The sequence below is a fragment of the Stenella coeruleoalba genome (genome assembly GCF_951394435.1).
Source record: "Stenella coeruleoalba genome assembly, chromosome: 15".
Classification (NCBI taxonomy): domain Eukaryota; kingdom Metazoa; phylum Chordata; class Mammalia; order Artiodactyla; family Delphinidae; genus Stenella; species Stenella coeruleoalba.
In genome coordinates, this window is record NC_137161.1 from 78096594 (window position 1) to 78114698 (window position 18105).

Consider the following 18105-nt stretch of genomic DNA (forward strand, 5'->3'; position numbering starts at 1 on the left):
ATAAAATAAAATGTAAATTTTAAAAGAAACTGCAAGAAAAGTTAAGACACACATACACACAAAGGAATATAAAGACAAAGTGTAAGGCAGAAAAAATAAACCTCTATGATAGTGATGTGTACTATTATATCTATAATTAAGATGGATAAAGAATTCCAAAAATATGATTTTTCTCCAGTCAGCATGTTTTTTTTGGATGCAAACTATTCAGGAAAGGAATATATAAATAAAGGGGAGAAGATCTGCGAAACGGTGATTTCAGCACAATAAACTAAAAACTAAACCGAAAATCGAAATTTCCTGTGACATGGAAAAAGGGGGGGAAAGAAAAAACTTCTGTAAAACAAACAGAGTAATAGATTCAAATACTTATTCCCAAAAAGGAGAATTCAACAATGCCTGTCTTGCAGATCTCCCTAAAAATAACATACATAAAAAGGTCTCATTCATTCACTCACATATACTCATACACACAGAGTTCTCTTTCTCCTTACCCCACCAATTCATTCCAAATGCCATTAGATTACGCTGACCAAAATAGGCAGCTGCATCGGGGAGGTTTGATGGTCCAAAGCAGGATAGCAGAATGAGACTATTTATATGAGGGGGGAGAGGAAACTGAGTAACAGGTCTGGGAGACTGAGACAAATGGGGGACAAGCATGAGTGGAGTGGTGACAGCCCAACAAAGAGTGTCAAAGTGTCAGCAAGGCAAGGAGGCTGGCAATAAGACATGGCTTAAACGAAGTACGTAAACATACTGAGAATATCTGGTTGCTATGATTCTAACTGCGACAAAGAATACTCTCTAGGAAAGGGAGGGAAAAAACCTTGGGCTGTCAAGAGTGGAACTGAAGATATGGGCATGAAAAAAACATAGATGTAAATGGATGTACGTATGTATATAATTATGTGTATGTAAATACAAATAAACAGATACCCTAGCTTTGTCCACTTAGAAGCAATGACATCCCAACTGCAGTAAGAACATCTAACACCTAGGTTATGGTTTCTTAATAAATAACACTCTCCACAGTGAGGAACCAGGGCTGACTCTAGTGCTGGATTAGGGAAAGAATAAGATGAACCCTAACAACCTTGCTTAGCAAAAAATTAACAGTTCTCTAAAAACAATGGGGATATTTACAAACAAGGAAGGACACGGGGGACATCTTGAAGTGGTTCCCAATGGCCAAAGCAAGGACTATTTGCAAATCAAAATAAATAATGATAATAATGAATTGTAATATACTGAATAAGAAAGAAATATACTATAAAATAGAAAGAGTGTACTCTAATATACATGAATTAATTTTAAGTGGAAGTTTGATGAGTGGTATATATTTCCATAGTCTCAGAGAAACTCCCATGAATATAATAATTACAAAGGAAATACAATTAATATAAAGAAATTACAGTGGAGAAGCCTAGAAAAACTAACTCTGGTCACATAAATAATATCTTCAGTAAAGGGATAAATAGAAAACAACTTCCATCTGATATGAAAGGAGAAAAAAAAACACGGCATCGTTTCTATGCTATTTTTGCAAAAAACGCATTACATGAATCTAATCATGAGGAACTATCAGATACTTCCTTCAAAAGTGTCATGGTCATAGAAGACCAGAAAAGCCTGAGAAAGCTGAAGAAGCCATTAATGGGAAAACAAACAAACCAACAAACCCAAAACTTGAAAAGGGTTTGAGAATTAGGAGTAATTTATCTTCCTTATTTTGATGATTATATTGTAGTAATGTGGGACAATATCCTTGCTTCTAAGAATCACACGCTGAATTAGTTAAAAGAGTGACAGGGGAGACACTGCTTTGGGAAAGATCCCTGGTGTTCTTGCTGCACACTAAACACACCTGGTGTTCTTGCTTTTCCCTCCCCACCAAAAAAAAAAAAAAGATAGGGTATCACATTGGCACAGGAAAAAGGTCCTTATATTACACATGCAGGTTTTTTATTAGCTTGCAATAATTTCAAAATGTAACATTTTTAAATACAAAGTTTAAGGCATTACAATATTGTTCATTTCTTTCATCACATCGAGCTTTTCTCTAGCTAACAAGTAGTCTGTCTTATAGATACTTGTGCATCAGTGGATACAGACCTATTGCCTCACTGTGTTCAAAGACAATACAGAATTCACTAATGGAGTTGCGGGTTAATTGCTCTTTTTGCAAAGCAGCAATGGGCCAAAGAACATGTGCATCTCCAAATGAGAGATATTACCAAAGTATCCTCCATAAGACAGCAATAATTATTACACACATCAAGAATTTTAAAAACTGCCTGTTTCTCTACACCCTTACTGAGACTGGGTATAAGCAGAATTTAATGTCTGCCAATCTGCTGAGTGCAAAACTTTATCTTTCTTGGACTTTTATCTCCATTTCTTTAACTAAACTGAGCATTTTCTCTTGAATCTTTGGTCATTTATTTCTTGGATTAGCTCTTTGTAAGTCAAGTAAAACAACCCTTTGTCATTTGTCTTGCAAATAGCCATTCCCTGTTTCTTACATGTCCTTTGATACATTTTGGCTGATTCTGCCATACAAAATTTTTAGAATTTTTCCCTAGTCAAATTTTATTGCTTAGAAAGCTTTCAAAGGATTATTAAACTTTTTTCAATCACTTTTAATCTAAGTTGTTATTATCTTTTTAACACTTTAACACAGACTTTTTAACACTTCTTGAAGTAGAATAGATTATGGATGTTTTGTTTTTAGGAGTTTTCTAGTTGATTCTCTTTAGTGTTCTGTATACATAATCATATCACCTGTAAAAGTTAATGGTACCCTGCATTTTCTAATTACTTACTCTTATTTGTAATGGTTTGGTCATCTGGAACACTGGTAAGAAACATGAGAATGTGCTAGTGTCTTACGAGGAGTGCTTCCTGTGGTTCACTATTAAACACGAGGGGGTGGCGTTTACAATTATACATAATATTCCACCCAATCATGTTAAGAATTTCTGCTGCCTTTCATCATCTACCTAAATGATATATTATTTGTAATTAGTTCAATAACATAAGTGAATTAAGAGATTTTTCTAATAAAATCATCCTCGTGTTCCTAGATGAACTCTAAATCTGAAATTCACTGCATAAGATAATTTCTGAAGTAATCCAAGAGCACAGCAAAAGCCCCACAGTGACAGGTCCTGCAACAGTGAGAATTCAGATGTAACACAACGTAATACCAATTGGCATCCATCCTCTGCAAGAGGTCGAACAGGAGACATCATAGTTTATATGTGCCTTTAGTAAGAAAAAACTGTAAAAATCCATTTTTTCCTTACCAATCACCAAGACTAATTTAAAAATATATCCCTAGTAATAATATGATGACCTTTAAAAATGATATATTATTTTTAAAAGATGAAGTTGCTTTCATTCTGACTCTTATCATAGAAACACAGTAACAATAAATTATCACAATGAAATTGTAATCAAGTCAGGAAGACCTGTATGTTTTTAAAATAAGCAAAAATACTCTGCCCTAGAAATGGAACATGGCAAGAAAGCAAACATTAAATGTCCAAGACAATGCTCAGTTCTAAAAGAACCTGAATAGTAAAAATCAATTTACCTCTATGATAAAAGTGGGAAAAAGGGAAGAAGTATTAGAAACAAGTGGTAAAGTAAGTATATTCTCATTTTCCACGTTAATAGGCAACAAATTAAACCAAACCTTAAAACTACATGAAGGGCTTCCCTGGTGGCACAGTGGTTAAGAATCAGCCTGCCAATGCAGGGGACACGGGTTCAAGCCCTGGTCTGGGAAGATCCCACATGCCACGAAGCGACTAAGCCTGTGCGCCACAACTACTGAGCCTGCGCTCTAGAGCCTACATGCCACAACTACCGAAGCCCGCGTGCCTAGAGCTCCGTGTTCCGCAACAAGAGAAGCCACCGCAATGAGGAGACCGTGCACCACAACAAAGAATGGCTCCCGCTCGCCGCGACTACAGAAAGCCCGTGTGCAGCAACGAAGACCCAATGCAGCCAAAAATAAATAAAATACAAAATAAATAATTTTTTTTAAAAAACCTACATGAAATACAGTATGGTACTGGCCTAAGAATAGGCATTAGAGTTCAGGGGAATAGAGTTGAACGTGCAGAAGTAAACTTGGTCAATTGATTTTTGACAAACATGCCAATAAGGCAATCCAATGGAGAAAGGGTATCTTTTCAACAAATGATGCTCGGACAACAGGATATTCACATGATAAATGTGATAAATGATAGATAAATTTAGACCCTTACATCACAACATGCACAGAAATTAACTTAAAATGGCTCTTAGACCGAAATATAAGAGTTAAAACTATAAATTCAGGAAGAAAGCATAAGTATAAAAATCGTTATGACTTTAAGTTGGGCAAAGATTTTCTAGATGTAACACCAAAGGCAAAAGTGACAGAAGAGGGCTTCCCTGGTGGCACAGTGGTTGAGAGTCCGCCTGCCGATGCAGGGGACACGGGTTCGTGTCCCGGTCCGGAAGGATCCCACATGCCGCGGAGCGGCTGGGCCCGTGAGCCATGGCCACTGAGCCTGCGCGTCCGGAGCCTGTGCTCCGCAACGGGAGACGCCACGGCGGTAAGAAGCCCGCGTACCACAAAAAAAAAAAGTGACAGAAGAAAAACTTGGAAAACTGGATCAAAATTAAAAACTTCTAGGCTTCGAAGGACATCATTAAGAAAAGAAAAGCCACAGGACTTCCCTGGTGGCGCAGTGGTTAAGAATCCGCCTGCCAGTGCAGGGGACACGGGTTCGAGCCCCGGTCCGGGAAGATCCCACATGCCGCGGAGCAACCAAGCCCGTGCGCTACAACTACTGAGCCTGCACTCTAGAGCCCGCGAGCCACAACTACTGAGTCTGCTCGCCACAACTACCGAAGCCCACGCGCCTAGAGCCCATGCTCCACAACAAGAAAAGCCACCACAATGAGAATACCGCGCACCACAATGAAGAGTAGCCCCCGCTCACCGCAACTAGAGAAAGCCCGCACACAGCAACAAAGACCCAATGTAGCCAAAAATAAATAAATTTATAAAAAGAAAAGTATATGAAATAGTATGAGAATGACATATAAAAATAAAGAATTACTAAGCAATACTCTGTAATGGGAACGGATCTAAATATGGGAAAAGAATCTAAAAAAAGGGATTTCCCTGGTGGTCCAGTGGTAAAGAATCTGCCTTCCAATGCAGGGGATGCGGGTTCCATCCCTGGTTGGGCAACTAAGGCCACATGCAACAACTACCGAGCTCGCGTGAAGCAGACTAGAGCCCACACACAACTAGAGAGAGACAGGAAAAAAAAAAAAAACCCGCACACCACAACTAGAAAGAAGCCCGCACGCCACAATGAAGAGCCTGCACACCTCAACAAAAAAGATCCTGCATGCCGCAACTAAGACCCAACACAGCCATAAAAAAAAAAAAAAAAAAAAAAACTGAAAAAGAGTGGATATATGTGTATGTTATAACTGATTCACTTTGCTGTACACCTAAAACTAACATTGTAAATCAACTATACGCTAATAAAATTTTTTAAAATAAATAATAAAAATGAAAATAAAGAATTAAATACCAAAAACAGCTTAGAGTTAAAGACAGTTTCCCTGGGGAGTAAAAAAAAAAAAGGGAATGCAATGGGAAAAGGCAGAGTCAAGACGATATTATATTGATTATTGTAAAAAGCACTATAGGACTAGATGACATTTATTATTATTATTCCTGTGTAATTGGAAAAAACTGTTAATAAATTTTGTCTATAAATGTGTAATTAGCAATGAATTTCTAGCTACCACTTTGTCAAACAAATTACTATCTTGGGGTTTTAGTATAATACAGTAACATTAACGACGTCACCTTTGGAATAAATTTGTTCTGTCTACTTCTCACCAAAGCAATAAGTAATGAGTCAAAATACAACCTTCTACATTAAGGAAAAGGCTTCTTACATTTCATAATTGAGTCTAAAAGCACAAGTACATACCAGAATCTTCTGTGGGTTCAGTTTTCACTTTGATGGGGCCACAGCTGAAAGGAAAAGAAGCCCTGATGAAGCTCTGCATTGTGAGGGCCACTCACACAGTGCTCACATGTCCTGGAACTCACTGTATAAACTCATTCACCTGACCAAGCTCAATGCAAAACTGACTCACTTTAAAATTTACATATTTATTTCTTGCATAAATAACCTGTCAACTGAATTTAGTACTTTAATTCCAATCAACCATATGGGAGGGAAAAGTATAATAAAACAACAAAGCAAATCCCGTCTTTTTACTATAAGGCCTTCCTACTCACAACGTGGCCCTCAGACCAATCACATCAACTTCACCCAGGAACTATTACCATTCAAAACTAAGTCAAAAAGTACATTTTCACAGGACCTCCAAAGGATTCGACTGCATTATTAAACATTGAGATGTGTGACACAGTGTTTTTTAATATTCTAATACCTCAATAATCTAAACACTAAAACTTGCTGAGGTGTAGAGGTTCATTAGTACTGATGAGATATGCTTTACCTTCCACCTGGAGATAGCATTGACCTTTCAGCATCTGTTACCGTCACTCGAGCACCTATGTACAAAGAAAATTAGATTTAGATTCTTCCAGTACTTGAAGTATGACTAATATTTTCAAAGGTCCTAAATACAGAATGACCTGGGGAAGGGAGTTCACAGCTCTGGGTCATCAGAATGAGTATGGTGGTAGTTTAAGAGTGTCCTTCGTTCTCCCCTATAAGGAAGGTAAATAGGGATGATAACCATCTAACAGCTTTTATCCCCTCAACCCTCCAGAACCCTCCCTTTAATGAGAAAGCTCTTATTCTTATCAGTGAAACAAATACACCAATACACTATTACTGAATAAGACAATACCGATGTATAAATGATGCCAGATTTCTATTAAGAGTAGATCTGGATCAGAAGAACTGGAAAACAGTAACTGCTAACAGATACAGTGTTCTTGAGGTGATGAGACAGGGTGATAGTTGTACGTCTTATAAATATCCTAAAACCCACTGAATTACACAACATAAAATAGGGAATTTTATGTTTGTGAAAATAAAAGAGGAAAGACTGACCCCCCCCACCCCGCCCAAATGATGACAAAGATGTAGAACAACTAGAATTCACACACTGCTGGTGGGAGCGTAAACTGGAACAACCACATTGAAAACCAGTTTGTCAGTGTCTTAAAAAGGTAAATATGTAACTAACTACCATATGATCTCACTATTCCCTTTCAGGTATTTACCCAAGAGAAATGAAAATATATATCCACATAAAAACCTGCCCTCAAATATCATAGTGGCTTTCTTTGTAACTGCCAAGAAATGGAAACCCAAATATTCATGGGCAAGTGAATGAGTAAACAAATTGTAGTATATCTATACAGTGAACACTAATCAGCAATAAAAAAAAAATAACTACCGATACATGAAACATGGATAAATCGCAAAACAGGAAGCAAAACAAACAAAAAAGAGTACATACTGTAAGATTCCATTTCTATTAAAAAAAAATCTAGAAAATGCAGACACATCTATGCTGATGACAAGAAGATGAGTGATTGCCTGGGGACGAGGCAGAGAGAAGAAAAGAAGAATTACCAAGGGGTGTGGTGTGAGGAAGCCTGTGGGTGAAGGATGTTTCATTACCCTGATTGCAGTGATAGTTTTCACAGAATATTCATGTGTCAAAACTTAACTGTACACTTTAAATAAGTGTAGTTTACTGTATGTCAATTGTATCTCAATAAGCCTGCTAAAAAATTTTTACACTGGAAAATACAATCCCATTACAATTGCAACTTTTCAATTACTTTGAAAGTTGGTAAGGCAAAAGACCTGAGTCATACAAACCCACCCACTTGGACAACTCATTATTATAAAACACCCTATAGAAATATTCTTTAATTAACCACCAGACCCCAATGTTTCAGAACAAGTTTCTAGAATCAAAGACCTCATAAAATACAAATAGCAAACTAAGGATACTTAGTTTACTTAGTATACTTAGAGTACTTCAGGGAAAAAAATACTGATCACGAAAAAGTGAATTTTAATTTAAATATGACAAATAAATCTACGCTTTTTCAATCTTAAAACGGGCATATACAAAAACCAACAGCTAACATCAGAATGGTGAAAGCCTGAATGCCTTCCACCTAGTATCAAGAACAAGGCAATATATGCTATGGCCACTTCTACTCAATACTGCATTGGACATCCTTGCCAGAGCAACAAAATTGAAAAATAAAAAGCATTCAGATTGCAAAGTGAACTATCTTGATTTACATACAACATGACTCACTGTGTAGAAAGTCCAGAAATAAACAGGGTCAACTAAGTTGCCAAAGCAATTCCATATACTACAGGGACTATATACTTAAAATGTGTGAATTTTATGGCATGTCAACTATACCTCAACAAAGCTTCTAAAATATTAATCCTTTCAGGCTTCCCTGGTGGCGCAGTGGTTAAGAATCCGCCTGCCAATGCAGGGGACATGGGTTCGAGCCCTGGTCCGGGAAGATCCCACATGCCACAGAGCAACTAAGCCCGTGTGCCACAACTACTGAGCCTGTGCTCTAGAGCCCGCGAGCCACAACTACTGAAGCCCGTGTGCCATAACTACTGAAGCCTGCGCGCCTAGAGCCTGTGCTCTGCAACAAGAGAAGCCACCACAATAAGCCTGCACACCGCAACAAAGAGTAGCCCTCGCTCACTGCAACTAGAGAAAGCCCACGTGCAGTAGCGAAGACCCAATGCAGCCAAAAATTAAATAAATTTATTAAAAAAAAATATATATATATATAAATCTTTCCATCATGGTGAAAATAACAAAGGTTACTTATCAGAAAACAATATACACTTGGGTGTTTATATATTATTTTGCCCTTTCATGTTTACGTTGCTTAAGGGGTTGCCAATGACAATGGTTATTTCCTTTTAAAAGTCTCAAATAACCCTGGCTCCAAAGGGTACTAGTCTTCTAAATATCCCTTTTCCCTTCAAATGGAATGTCTGGCCTTCCCAGAAGGAAGTCCTATTGAAATTCTCTTCTTTCTTCAAGGACCCATCTTAAGTGCACTCTTCCCCATAAACATCTTCCTGGGCTTCCTCCAACGAACTTCCACTAACCATTCCTACAATGTGTACGCTGTGCTCTCCTTGTGGTGACTTTACAGGTTTTTATCTCCACCACTAGACTACCAGCACTAAAAAGCTTTAATGCTTATACATGGTTTTGTATCCCCTCTTCACCCAATCTTATCCCCAATATTTCCATGCCTGCTCAGTGAACACTATGTAAATTAAATCACTCATAATTCTGGGAAATGAGGGCAGATCCAGGATATGACCTTACACATTGCAAACATAAAACCTTGAATACATCATAAAGCAAGCAGCTGAGTTGACAACAAAAAACAAGTCTCTGGTTTTTCAGCTCAATGACTTTTCACTGGTTTTATATAAACACCATAACACTCCACTCCAAAACGCCTTACAACATATTCTCAAAGAAAATAAAGGAGGGTTTCCCTGGTGGCGCAGTGGTTGAGAGTCCGCCTGCCGATGCAGGGGACACGGGTTCGTGCCCCGGTCCGGGAAGATCCCACATGCCGCGGAGCGGCTGGGCCCGTGAGCCATAGCCGCTGAGCCTGCGCGTCCGGAGCCTGTGCTCCGCAACGGGAGAGGCCACAATAGTGAGAGGCCCGCGTACCGCAAAAAAAAAAAAAAAAAAAAAAAAGAAAATAAAGGAGAAATCATTAAAATGTATTAAATTTGACACAACAGGTTTAGGAACCCATCCTGTTATCATGTAAGCAAAACAATCACTTACCTAGGAGCTTCTTTGGCTCTAGGAAAGGTCTGCATTAAAACAAAACAAAAAACTATACGTAAATATACAAAATTATCATAAAGCATAAATTTAAATGGCTTCTATAGTAAAGAAGAATTTTTAAAACATATTAACATAACTTAAATATTCAACTTTATAGGAATAAACTGTTGAGGGCAAGGGAAAAAGTACTTCACCTCTTAATGATAAATGAAATCCCTGCTTTGTTCTCCAAAATCCACTTCAGGGTTGCAAGATCATAGTTTTCAGGATGTTTAAAGGATACTCCTTCTGGAAGCCCCTGCACCACCACAGCTGACTGATCTCGTAGCATCTTTTCATATGGAACAGGTACCACTGTCGATTTGCCTAAAGCTTTCCCTGAGGTCAAGAGACAGGGATGAGGTAAAAAATAAAAGGATAATCATTAAATGGTTAAGATTTGAAAAAACTAAACCAACATTAGTTATCATGGCTTAATAGATGGCATTCGTGGGTTTTGTTTTTGTTTTTTTGGGGTTTTTTGGCCACGTGGCTTACAAGATCTCAGTTCCCCAACCAGGAATTGAACCCAGGCCACGACGGTGAAAGCCCGAAGTCCTGACCACTAGGCCACCAGGGAATTCCCCGGCATTCATATTTTTGTAATATCTGATTTCAAAACTACATTCAAATACTATAGGGCCCTATTCCCATGTTAGCAGAAGTCTAAACCTGAAATGAATTCAAAAGGCCAAAATGAAAATGATATAAAACACTTACATAAAATCCATGCAAAAGGAAAGGAACAACGGCCCCACCCTGGTATAACACAATCTTTTCATATGCAATTCAGCCTCAGAACATGCAACCCTGACAAACCCAAGTGTTACCATAACATACCAGGCAGTTTTTGGCTAATATTCTCATTGAAAACTTATTAGATAAACACATGCTACATTCACAAATGAATATATCCTGTCAGCTGTCTGTATCAGTGAGCCCACACATGCTAGAAACTCCGTTCCCCAGAGTTGAGTTTTACCTACAATCTCACAGTGCAACCTATATCCTCCCCCTCTTTCCCTTATTCTTAAAAAGAGCTGTTTACCGCATAATTAGACTAACAAAAGGTGGTTTTTCCCAGGGATTTGGTAAGACCAGCACGCATGTCAAACATAAACCACCGTCTTTAGGTGACTGTGATATGTCCTGTAGTTTCTCTGGTGGGGATGCTGACAGTGGGGAAGCTATGCATGTGCCGGGCAGGGTCATGTGGGAAATCTCTGTACCCTCCTCTTAATTTTGCTATGAACCTTAAAACTGCTCTTTAATTAAAAACAAAACAAAACAAAAAAAAAGAAAAAAAAAAAGAAAAAAAATAAAAAAACAAAACAAAACCTCTAACAGCTACATTTATTTCTGGGCTCCCACAAACTGGAACTAGAAAGTAAGGTCATTTCCATGAAATCTACTTTATCCAAAAAAAAAAAAAAGGAAGAAAGGTCATTTGTAATGTTAACCAAATATTTGGGAATTAACCCATTCATTTGTAAAAGTATGTTACATGAATGTTAAGTCAATTATGTGATCTGCCCTTTAGAAAAGTCAACTGTATAACATATCTTTTAGAAAATTCAAGTGTATAACCCTACCATAGCAAAAGCAGAAATAGTCCTCAACTGTTTTTCTGAGTGTTTCAATCTCTACAGCATCGACATTCATCCGATTCGCCTGGGTTGTTGATTTCATTTTATGCATCTCTGCAGCCTTTTCTTCTTCTTCAACACCTGTAAAATATTAATGATATATAAGGTCCATATCCATTATCTCAATATTTGATTTTTTACTAAAAATATTTTTTCCTAATACTAACATTTATGATTTGACAGAAAGGAAAGGGAGGAGGAAGAACTTTAAAAATAAACACCAAGGGCTTCCCTGGTGGCGCAGTGGTTGAGAGTCCGCCTGCCGATGCAGGGGACACGGGTTCGAGCCCCGGTCCGGGAAGATCCCACATGCCACGGAGCGGCTAGGCTCGTGAGCCATGGCCGCTGAGCCAGCGCGTCCGGAGCCTGTGCTCTGCAATGGGAGAGGCCACAACAGTGAGAGGCCCGCATACCGCAAAATAAATAAATAAATAAATTAAATAAACACCTAGGGGCTTCCCTGGTGGCGCAGTGGGTGGGAGCTCACCTGCCAATGCAGGGGAAACGCGTTCGATCCCTGGTCTGAGAAGATCCCACGTACCACGGAGCAACTAAGCCCATGCGCCACAACTACTGAGCCTGCACTCTGGAGCCCACCTGCAAGCAACTGCTGAGGCCCGCACACCTTGAGCCTGTGCTCCGAAGCGGGAGAGGCCACCGCAATGAGAAGCCCATGCACCACAACGAAGAGTAGCCCCCACTCGCCGCAACTAGAAAAAGCCCGCACACAGCAACGAAGACCCAACGCAGCCAAAACAAAAATAAATAAAATTTAAAAAAAATTAAAATATAAAACATAAATAAACACCTAAAAGACATAAATGACTTGAATGGAAATAATAAGAAACGGTGATTATCTCTGAAATAAGAGTAGCTATAACCATTCTACAAAGTAAAAATTAGGTAACAGTAGTTTTAAAATAGAAAGATACCTTAAGACTAACTACAAACTTAAATATGGGAAGATTATCACCACAAAAAACATTCTTGTTGCAAAGTTTAACACAATAGCCACTAAACACCTGTGGTTACTGAGCACTTGAAATGTGACCAGTCCGAATTAAGATGTGTTGTAAGTTTACAATATACACTAGATTTTGAAGACTCAGTACAAAAAATAGTGTGCAAAATACCCCACTGATAATTTTTTTATATTGATTACATGTTGAATGATGTTTTAGACACCAGTTTAAAATACAACGACTAAAATGAATTATTTGTTTCTCCTTACTTTTTATTAGAAAATTTTAAATTACCTAAGTGATTTACATTACATTATTTCTATTGGACAGTGCTTTTCAAAACTCTGAAAGAGAGCTTAGAATTTTCTTCCAAGAATTTCTAAAACTGACTCATAGGGACTTCCCTGGTGGTACAGTAGTTAAGAATCCGCCTGCCAATGCAGGGGACACGGGTTTGAGCCCTGGTCCGGGAAGATCCCACATGCCACGGAGCAACTAAGCCCGTGTGCCACAACTACAGAGCCTGCGCTCTAGAGCCCGCGAGCCACAACTACTGAGCCCACGTGCCACAACTACTGAAGCCCACGTGCCTAGAGCCCAGGCTCCACAACAAGAGAAGCCACTGCAACGAGAAGCCTGCGCACTGCAATGAAGAGTAGCCCCCCTGCTCACCACAACTAGAGAAAGCCTGCGTGCAGCAACGAAGACCCAATGCAGCCAAAAATAAATAAATAAATTTAAAAAAAAAACAACTGACTTATACACCTATTGATTTAGTTGCAGGAGACAACTACTGATCCTTGTCTGCAGAATAATTTATAGAAACAAATATTAGGAACTTAAGAATTATATCCAAAGATTATTCTCTGTGGCATCAAATTATTGGTAACAAAAAAAAGAATGAATACTAATAGGCAGGGACTACAATTTGCAACTGAGGACAATTCCCCTAATGCTTAGTTCTAACCACTGAAGAACCACATTAGCAAGACAGTATAGGGAACTGAAATGTAAACACAGCTGCCAGTTGGATTACAGTATTCATAGGACAGATGGCAACTGATATACACATAATCAAAGCAACATTATTAATATAAATTTAAATACATAAACATAATCAAAGTCTTAAAAATTCTCAAAATGATAAGAAATAATGCAAAAATTTAAACAGATTGCTACCATAAAGCTTAAAAGATTATAGCGGGGGGGGGGGGGGGGGGCGGGGAGGAGGGATGTTTCACAGTGGAGGGAATATGTTTTTTAAAAATACAATTGAGGGCTTCCCTGGTGGCGCAGTGGTTGAGAGTCCGCCTGCCGATGCAGGGGACACGGGTTCGTGCCCCGGTTCGGGAAAATCCCACATATCGCAGAGCGGCTGGGCCCGTGAGCCATGGCCGCTGAGCCTGCGCTCTGCAACGGGAGAGGCCACAACAGTGAGAGGCCCGCGTACCGCAAAAAAAAAAAAAAAAAAAAAAAAAAACAATTGAAGGGCTTCCCTGGTGGCGCAGTGGTTGGGAGTCCGCCTGCTGATGCAGGGGACACTGGTTCGTGCCCTGGTCTGGGAAGATCCCACATGCCGCGGAGCGGCTGCGCCCTTGAGCCATGGCCGCTGAGCCTGCACATCTGGAGCCTGTGCTCCGCAACGGGAGAGGCCACAACAGTGAGAGGCCCGCGTACCATAAAAAAAAAAAAAAATTGAAAAAAAATACAATTGAGAATTGAAATTAATGAATTAAGTAAACTATTTTTATTTTTATTCACCCATTATCTGCTTGTTGTATTATGAATTGGATCTAACTGGATAATGGAAATTTAAGTTTGGATCTTAAAGACATACATATTATATGCTGATAGACATGTTTAAGAAAATGCTGTATCACTGAGTTAACATAAAACCTATGGAGAGTGTTAGGTTAAACACAGATACGAAAACTGTCACACTGCGAGAAGTCCTAGGTATTAACACCCTACAGTAAATTTCTCTACTGCATTTGTTCTGGTATCAAATAAGTACACTACTTGGATGAACTCCTGATGGAGGATCACAAAACTGACTGAGGACAGAGGATAAGATGATTCCACTGAGGGAGTCAAGAAGACCTGTTTAACTTTGCTTCATGCTTACTCAAATTTAATGCACAGACAAAAACTTTTTTTTTTCCCAACCCACCAAACATCTATCAGGGAAAGACCTGCTTATCTGAATAAGAAATTTTAATAAGTTTGACATTTCTCTACCTTCTAACATGTTTCACTAATCCAGAGTAATGTCAAGCTAAGAGCACAGTACAATAAACATTTACCATTTTTCTTAAGCTCTTCAGTATTTCCCCTAATATGTTACCATGTCAGTGATTCACTTTGAGCATTCTGAAATGTCTCCATGGACTTCAGAGAGTCTTTTTGGGTATAAATCTCATTCAGCTTTAGAAGAAAATACGATGTGCTATCTATAAATATTTAGGTTTAATATTTATGAAATACCAAAGATAAAAATACAATACTTACAGTATTTTACGAAATCTTTCTGAAAATCCTTTCTGGTGTTGACAAAAGCGCGTCCTCTCTCTGTTCCAACAACAAATACGTCTGTTTCATACACTGCGATGCAGGCCACTTCCGCCTTGGACTTGGCCAGTTCTTTACACTGAAATACACAAATAGGAAATCTTATGTTATGTACAGATGTTTAAAAGCACTGTTTCTGCTGGATGAATAAAAAATCTTATCACTTGACCTGCATTAATACCTAATGTGGACGAGGTGAAGTTCCTAGTTTTGACCTTAAGTTATCATATACACAACAGAGTCCCCATTTTTCTTAAGGGACCTCTCTTTTCTAACAGATAGTTTACAACCCTGATTTTATTTTATTTTTTGATATTTATTATTTATTTATTTTGGCTGCACCGGGTCTTAGTTGCGGCACGCATGATCTTCGTTGCAGCATCTGGGATTCTTTAGTTGCGGCATGAGGGCTTTTAGTTGTGGTATGTGGGGCTTCTTAGTTGTGGCATGCGTGCTGGATCTAGTTCCCCAACCAGGGATCGAACCCAGGCCACCTGCATTGGGAGCATGGAGTCTTACCCACTGGATGACCAGGGAAGTCCCAACAACCCTGATTTTAAACAGAAGAAATCACACAATTTATAAGAAAAAAGGCAGAAATCCTTCGTAATCTGTTATAGGTCAAATACCTAAGAAACAGACTCAGAGTTGCACACAGGCTTACTGGCAAGCACTCCCAATAACAACAGCTGTGCGCTGTGAGGGGGCAGGATTCTGCAAAGGGGGAATCAACAGCTGCCACAGATGCACCGCAGAAATTCTGGAGCTGGGACAGGCCTCCCCAAGGAAAGGGAAAGACCCTGGGCAAGGGAGCCTCTGACACTCATAGAAACTGGGGGATTAGTGCCATCAGTCCTGAATGGGGGAGGTGGGGTCTGGAAGACACACTACAACTTCCATCACATAATCCCACCTCCAGAAGTATCTCCATATGTACACACCAGGAATTCCATTTAGACGACTATACTTTTACTGAGTATATTCCTATGAGATTAAATATTCTTTAAACTCTTAATAGAGTATATACCATTCCATTTTATAGATAAACAATAATTCATTTAGTGCAAACCTTACTGAAAATGTTGCTGATTCTAATTATCACTCCTAAGAATAACAATGAAATACTAATCTGGGAACAACGTGTATCTTGAGTGACTTTCTGAGAACAGAGTCAGAGACATGAAACAACATAGCCAAAAAACTCTGACTCTGAAAGTAAATACTTTTAGGGTTCTCAAAACCTACTAAAAATTGCTTTCTAAGAAGTTTCTATCAGTTGATAGTCCCATCTGCACTTCTAGAAGAGCTAACTCACAATATCCTAGCAAATGTTATTGTGCAACTTTCCCAGAACCATTTAAAAAGGATACTTTAGGACTTCCCTGGTGGCGCAGTAGTTAAGAATCCACCCGCAAGCCGCAGAGCAACTAAGCCCGTGCGCCACAACTACTGAGGCTGTACTCTAGAGCCCGCGAGCCACAACTACTGAGCCCGCGTGCCACAATTACTGAAACCCACGTGCCTAGAGCCCATGCTCTGCAACAAGAGAAGCCACTGCAATGAGAAGCCCGCGCACTGCAACGAAGAGTAGCCCCTGCTCGCCACGACTAGAGAAAGCCTGTGTGCAGCAACAAAGACCCAACACAGCCATAAATAAAAATAAATAAAATAAATTAGAGTGTTGTACCTTGGACAGTTTTTTGTAAATCAGGCTAACTTTAGCTTATTTTTCTACTATGTTAAGTGTTTCTCTATTAATGCATAACAGTGCCTCACTGATTTTAGGCATAGAAAAGCTGTTTATGGAATACATAATTAAATACATAATTATACATATTTTCTTCTGGTCTTTTAGTTTATCTTAATATGACAATTTTAAAAAATGTTTACTCATCTAGAGTTTAACTTGCACAATAAAGACTTTTCCCCCCCAAAGAACCTATGTTCTCAGCATCATTTGTTGAAAACTACAGCTTCCTCCATTTGTTTTTTGTTTTTTTAATTTATTTAATTTATTTATTTTTGGCTGCGTTGGGTCTTGGTTGCTGTGCGCGGGCTTTCTCTAGCTGCGGTGGGTGGGAGCTACTGTTCATTGCGGTGCGTGGGCTCCTCATTGCGGTGGCTTCTCTTGTTGCAGAGCACGGGCTCTAGGCACGCGGGCCTCAGTAGTTGTGGCTCGTGGGTTCTAGAGCGCAGGCTCAGCAGTTGTGGCTCACGGGCTCTAGAGCGCAGGCTTAGTGGTTGTGGCGCACGGGCTTAGTTGCTCCGCGGCATGTAGGATCTTCCCGGACCAGGGCTCGAACCCGTGTCCCCTGCATTGGAAGGCAGATTCTTAACCACTGCGCAACCCAGGGAAGCCCCCTCCATTTGTTTTTGATTTGTACAATTACCACCCTCTAAATTCTTTTTTTTTTTTTTTTTTTTTTGCGGTACGCGTAAAGAGGCCTGTTGTGGCCTCTCCCGTTGCAGAGCACAGGCTCTGGACGCGCAGGCTCAGCGGCATGGCTCACGGGCCCAGCCGCTCTGCGGCATGTGGGATCTTCCCGGACCGGGGCACAAACCCGTGTCCCCTGCATCGGCAGGTGGACTCTCAACCACTGCGCCACCAGGGAAGCCCCTAATTTCTTAAATGGAAATTACTTGAATAATATCGCTTAAAAACAGTATCTCAAATAAATAATTTTATACCTACTGTCACGATCAGAAATCTTTTGAACTGTAATAAAGCCACAGTAGAAAACTTGTGACCGAGGTGAGCCAACAATCGTTCCCAGCACGGCAAACGATGCTGTACTGTAATTTTGTTATATGACGTTTCTATGATATGCTATATGGTACATACCTTTGAGATGTACCATGGCTGCTCACTTGTAAGGAACTATTATTTACTTACCTTGTGATAAATGACGGTGCATTCTTGCTGCACTATCCACACTCTTAGTTGGACAACCCTGTCTCCAAAGGCAGTATTTACGAAACAGTAAAGCAAGATTCATGTACTGTCTAAG

At 39.5% G+C, this 18105-nt stretch overlaps 1 protein-coding gene across 8 annotated transcripts in view; it reads right to left on the reverse strand.

Annotated features, from left to right (window-relative positions):
- Nucleotides 1-18105, reverse strand: part of GTF2I (general transcription factor IIi) — a gene marked incomplete at its 3' end in the record, with an annotated part of 143479 nt that overhangs the window by 57499 nt on the left and 67875 nt on the right. For all 8 annotated transcript variants that reach the window (XM_079945346.1, XM_079945350.1, XM_079945347.1 and 5 more), the window contains exons 3-8: nucleotides 15038-15176; nucleotides 11514-11648; nucleotides 10077-10260; nucleotides 9880-9908; nucleotides 6553-6607; nucleotides 6015-6058 (exon numbers count right to left, since the gene is read on the reverse strand). In XM_079945346.1, the coding sequence (XP_079801472.1) occupies nucleotides 6015-6058; nucleotides 6553-6607; nucleotides 9880-9908; nucleotides 10077-10260; nucleotides 11514-11648; nucleotides 15038-15176 (586 nt within the window). The remainder of the gene's footprint in view (nucleotides 1-6014; nucleotides 6059-6552; nucleotides 6608-9879; nucleotides 9909-10076; nucleotides 10261-11513; nucleotides 11649-15037; nucleotides 15177-18105) is intronic.